At 21.6% G+C, this 2,615-nt stretch overlaps 2 protein-coding genes across 2 annotated transcripts; both read right to left on the bottom strand.

Annotated features, from left to right (window-relative positions):
* Positions 1–57: 57 nt before the first annotated feature.
* On the bottom strand, positions 58–1,746 carry ASPBRDRAFT_79738 (NADH-quinone oxidoreductase subunit N; the record flags this gene model as incomplete). Its single annotated transcript, XM_067629482.1, has 5 exons — positions 58–821; positions 843–941; positions 1,038–1,300; positions 1,346–1,628; positions 1,671–1,746. 5 exons carry the CDS (start codon positions 1,744–1,746, stop codon positions 58–60), a joined length of 1,485 nt encoding a protein of 494 aa, XP_067472693.1.
* Positions 1,747–2,033: 287 nt separating this feature from the next.
* ASPBRDRAFT_99870 (uncharacterized protein) lies at positions 2,034–2,570 on the bottom strand (the record flags this gene model as incomplete). Its single annotated transcript, XM_067629549.1, has 1 exon — positions 2,034–2,570. A coding segment is annotated over one exon (537 nt), but the record flags the coding sequence as incomplete, so codon positions are not given.
* Positions 2,571–2,615: the final 45 nt, after the last annotated feature.

Genomic DNA, 2,615 nt, shown 5'->3' with positions numbered 1-2,615 from the left:
TGATTATATATATATATAACTACACGCGCGCGAAGTACAAGAATCTAATTTATAAATTTAAATACTATTAGGTATAAATAATATTATTGATAATAAATTAGAAATATGTAATAATTCATTAGGCATAAACATAAATAAAAGAATAATTAAAGTTAAAATAGAAATAGTTATACTTAAAGAACTAGATAAAGCAAATTTTGAATCAAAGTAAATTTTATTGATAACTTTATCTTTTTGTAAAACAAGGGCTGGTATTTTAAGATCTTTTAATTTATTAAAAGAAGTATAAGTATGCCCATCAAAGAACATTGTTTTTACAATAAATAAGTAATAAACAGCACTAATAACACTAGTTAAAACACCTACAAGAGTTAAGAAAATAAATCCTTCTTGTAAAGCTGCAGAGAATACCATCTGTTTAGCAAAGAATCCCATTAATGGTGGTATACCAGCAAATGAGAATAAAGTAATAGATAAACTTAAAGCTAAGAAACTATTTATATGGAAATAACCTTTAAGTTGACTTATTAATTGTATTGGTGAATTATTTTTATCTATTAAATTATTGTGATTTATATTTTTATCATTATAAGCATATAAACTATAACCTATAGCTACTAATAAAATAAAAGCATTTAAATTAGATAAACTATATTGTATTAAATAGAATATAAATGATTGTATAGATTCAACACTATTAATAGTTAATGCTAATAACATAAAACCTAAATGAGATATTGTACTATAAGCAAATAATCTTTTAATTCTAAATTGAGTTAAACCTAATACAGTTCCTATTACTAATGATAATAAACTACTTACTAATAAACTTGTAGTTCAACTATAACTTGTTGTAATATAAATACTATTAGTATAATGAACTAATTGTAATAATAAAGTTAATATTGATATTTTTGCTATTATTGCTACAAAAGTTGTTACTATTGTAGGTATACCATCATAAACATCAGGTGATCAGAAGTGGAATGGTGCAGCTGATATTTTAAATAAGAATCCTACTGATATTAATAATAAACAATATGGTATATATGTTGTTATTTCTTGATTGTTTATTATACCAGCTAAATTATTTATTACATAAAAACTATCTAAATATGTTACACCTAAATTTGCATAAATTAATCCAATTCCTAATAATATAAAACAAGATGATAATCCTCCTAATAAGAAATAAGTTAAACTAGCTGATGTTGATGATTCAGAATTTCTATACATAGCACATAATAAATATAATCCATAACTTTGTAATTCTATTGATAAGAAAATGGATACTAAATCACTACTTGATATTAATAATACACTTCCTGTTATTATAAATAATAACATTAATGTATATTCTATTATTGTATATTGTTCTCCTTTTTTTAATATAATATTTGATACAGTTAAATTTTTTACAAAGCTTAATTTTGTAAATATTAATTTATGTAAACTCATATATTCACTTGATATAAGCTTTCTAGGATAAAAACCTGTCATATTCAATATCAATAAACTTACTAGAAATATTAATATGTGAAATATTTGTGTTATAGAAGATGTGTAAAATAACCCTCCAAATAACCCAATACCATTATCTAAATATGTTAAAAATAAATTATTATAAGCTAAATAAATACAATAAAATAATACTATTATTCCAATTCTACTATATAAAATTGCAGTATCACGTCTAAAAGATAAAGCATTAGATAGTAATAAACAAAATATTGACGATAAAAGCATAAAGTATATAAAAATAAATTTAAAAACTAAAAAAAAAAAAAGTTAAAGACTAAAAAAAAAATTATATGTTTTTTTTTTTTTAAAGAAAAAATAACTTTAAATTAAACAAATATTATAAAAAAAACATATATTTGTTTAATGACTATTTATTAGTCCCTTCGCGAGCGTGCACACTGCACGCGCGCGACGTTTAAAGACTATTTCTTGTTACTGTTTAATAAAGCAAATAAAGTAAAAATAATTAAGATTAATAAATTATTATCATTATATGAGAAATATAATAGAGAAATATAAAAGATTAATCCTATTAAGATATATAAAGCATAAGTAGTAACAATACCTGTACTTAAATTACCTAAACTATTACTTAAAGCTAATAATCCTTTTTCTAAACCGTAAGGTCCTAATAATTCTACAGAACCTTTATCTAAACTTTTAGAAGTTTGACCACCTAATTTTAAAACACCTTCAACTATATATTTATTATAAAATAATTCTATATAGAATCTTTGATTAAAGAAACTAAATATATTATAACCAAATCTAGAGAATTTAAAATTAATAAGTAATTTAGGTAAAAATTCGGATAATAAAACAGAAAGTAAACTTAATGAAACAGTAAACACAAAAGGTAATAATTTAAAGAATGTAGGTACAGCAAATTCAGTATCTAACATAATTTCATGACTAGGGTGAATAAATAAACTATTATCAGTAAAGAAACCAGTACCTAAACCTATAAAAATATCTTTAGTTAAATATCCAAAGAATATTGAAAAAATAGCTAAAATAATTAAAGGAATAGTCATAAATAAATCACCTTCATGAGCATGTTTATAATTAACTAAAGGACCATTAGGGTTAGTTAA

This window comes from Aspergillus brasiliensis (genome assembly GCF_001889945.1).
Source record: "Aspergillus brasiliensis CBS 101740 unplaced genomic scaffold ASPBRscaffold_75, whole genome shotgun sequence".
NCBI lineage: Eukaryota > Fungi > Ascomycota > Eurotiomycetes > Eurotiales > Aspergillaceae > Aspergillus > Aspergillus brasiliensis.
The sequence above is the reverse complement of the archived record's forward strand: the minus strand, read 5'-3'. Positions and strand labels throughout refer to the sequence as shown.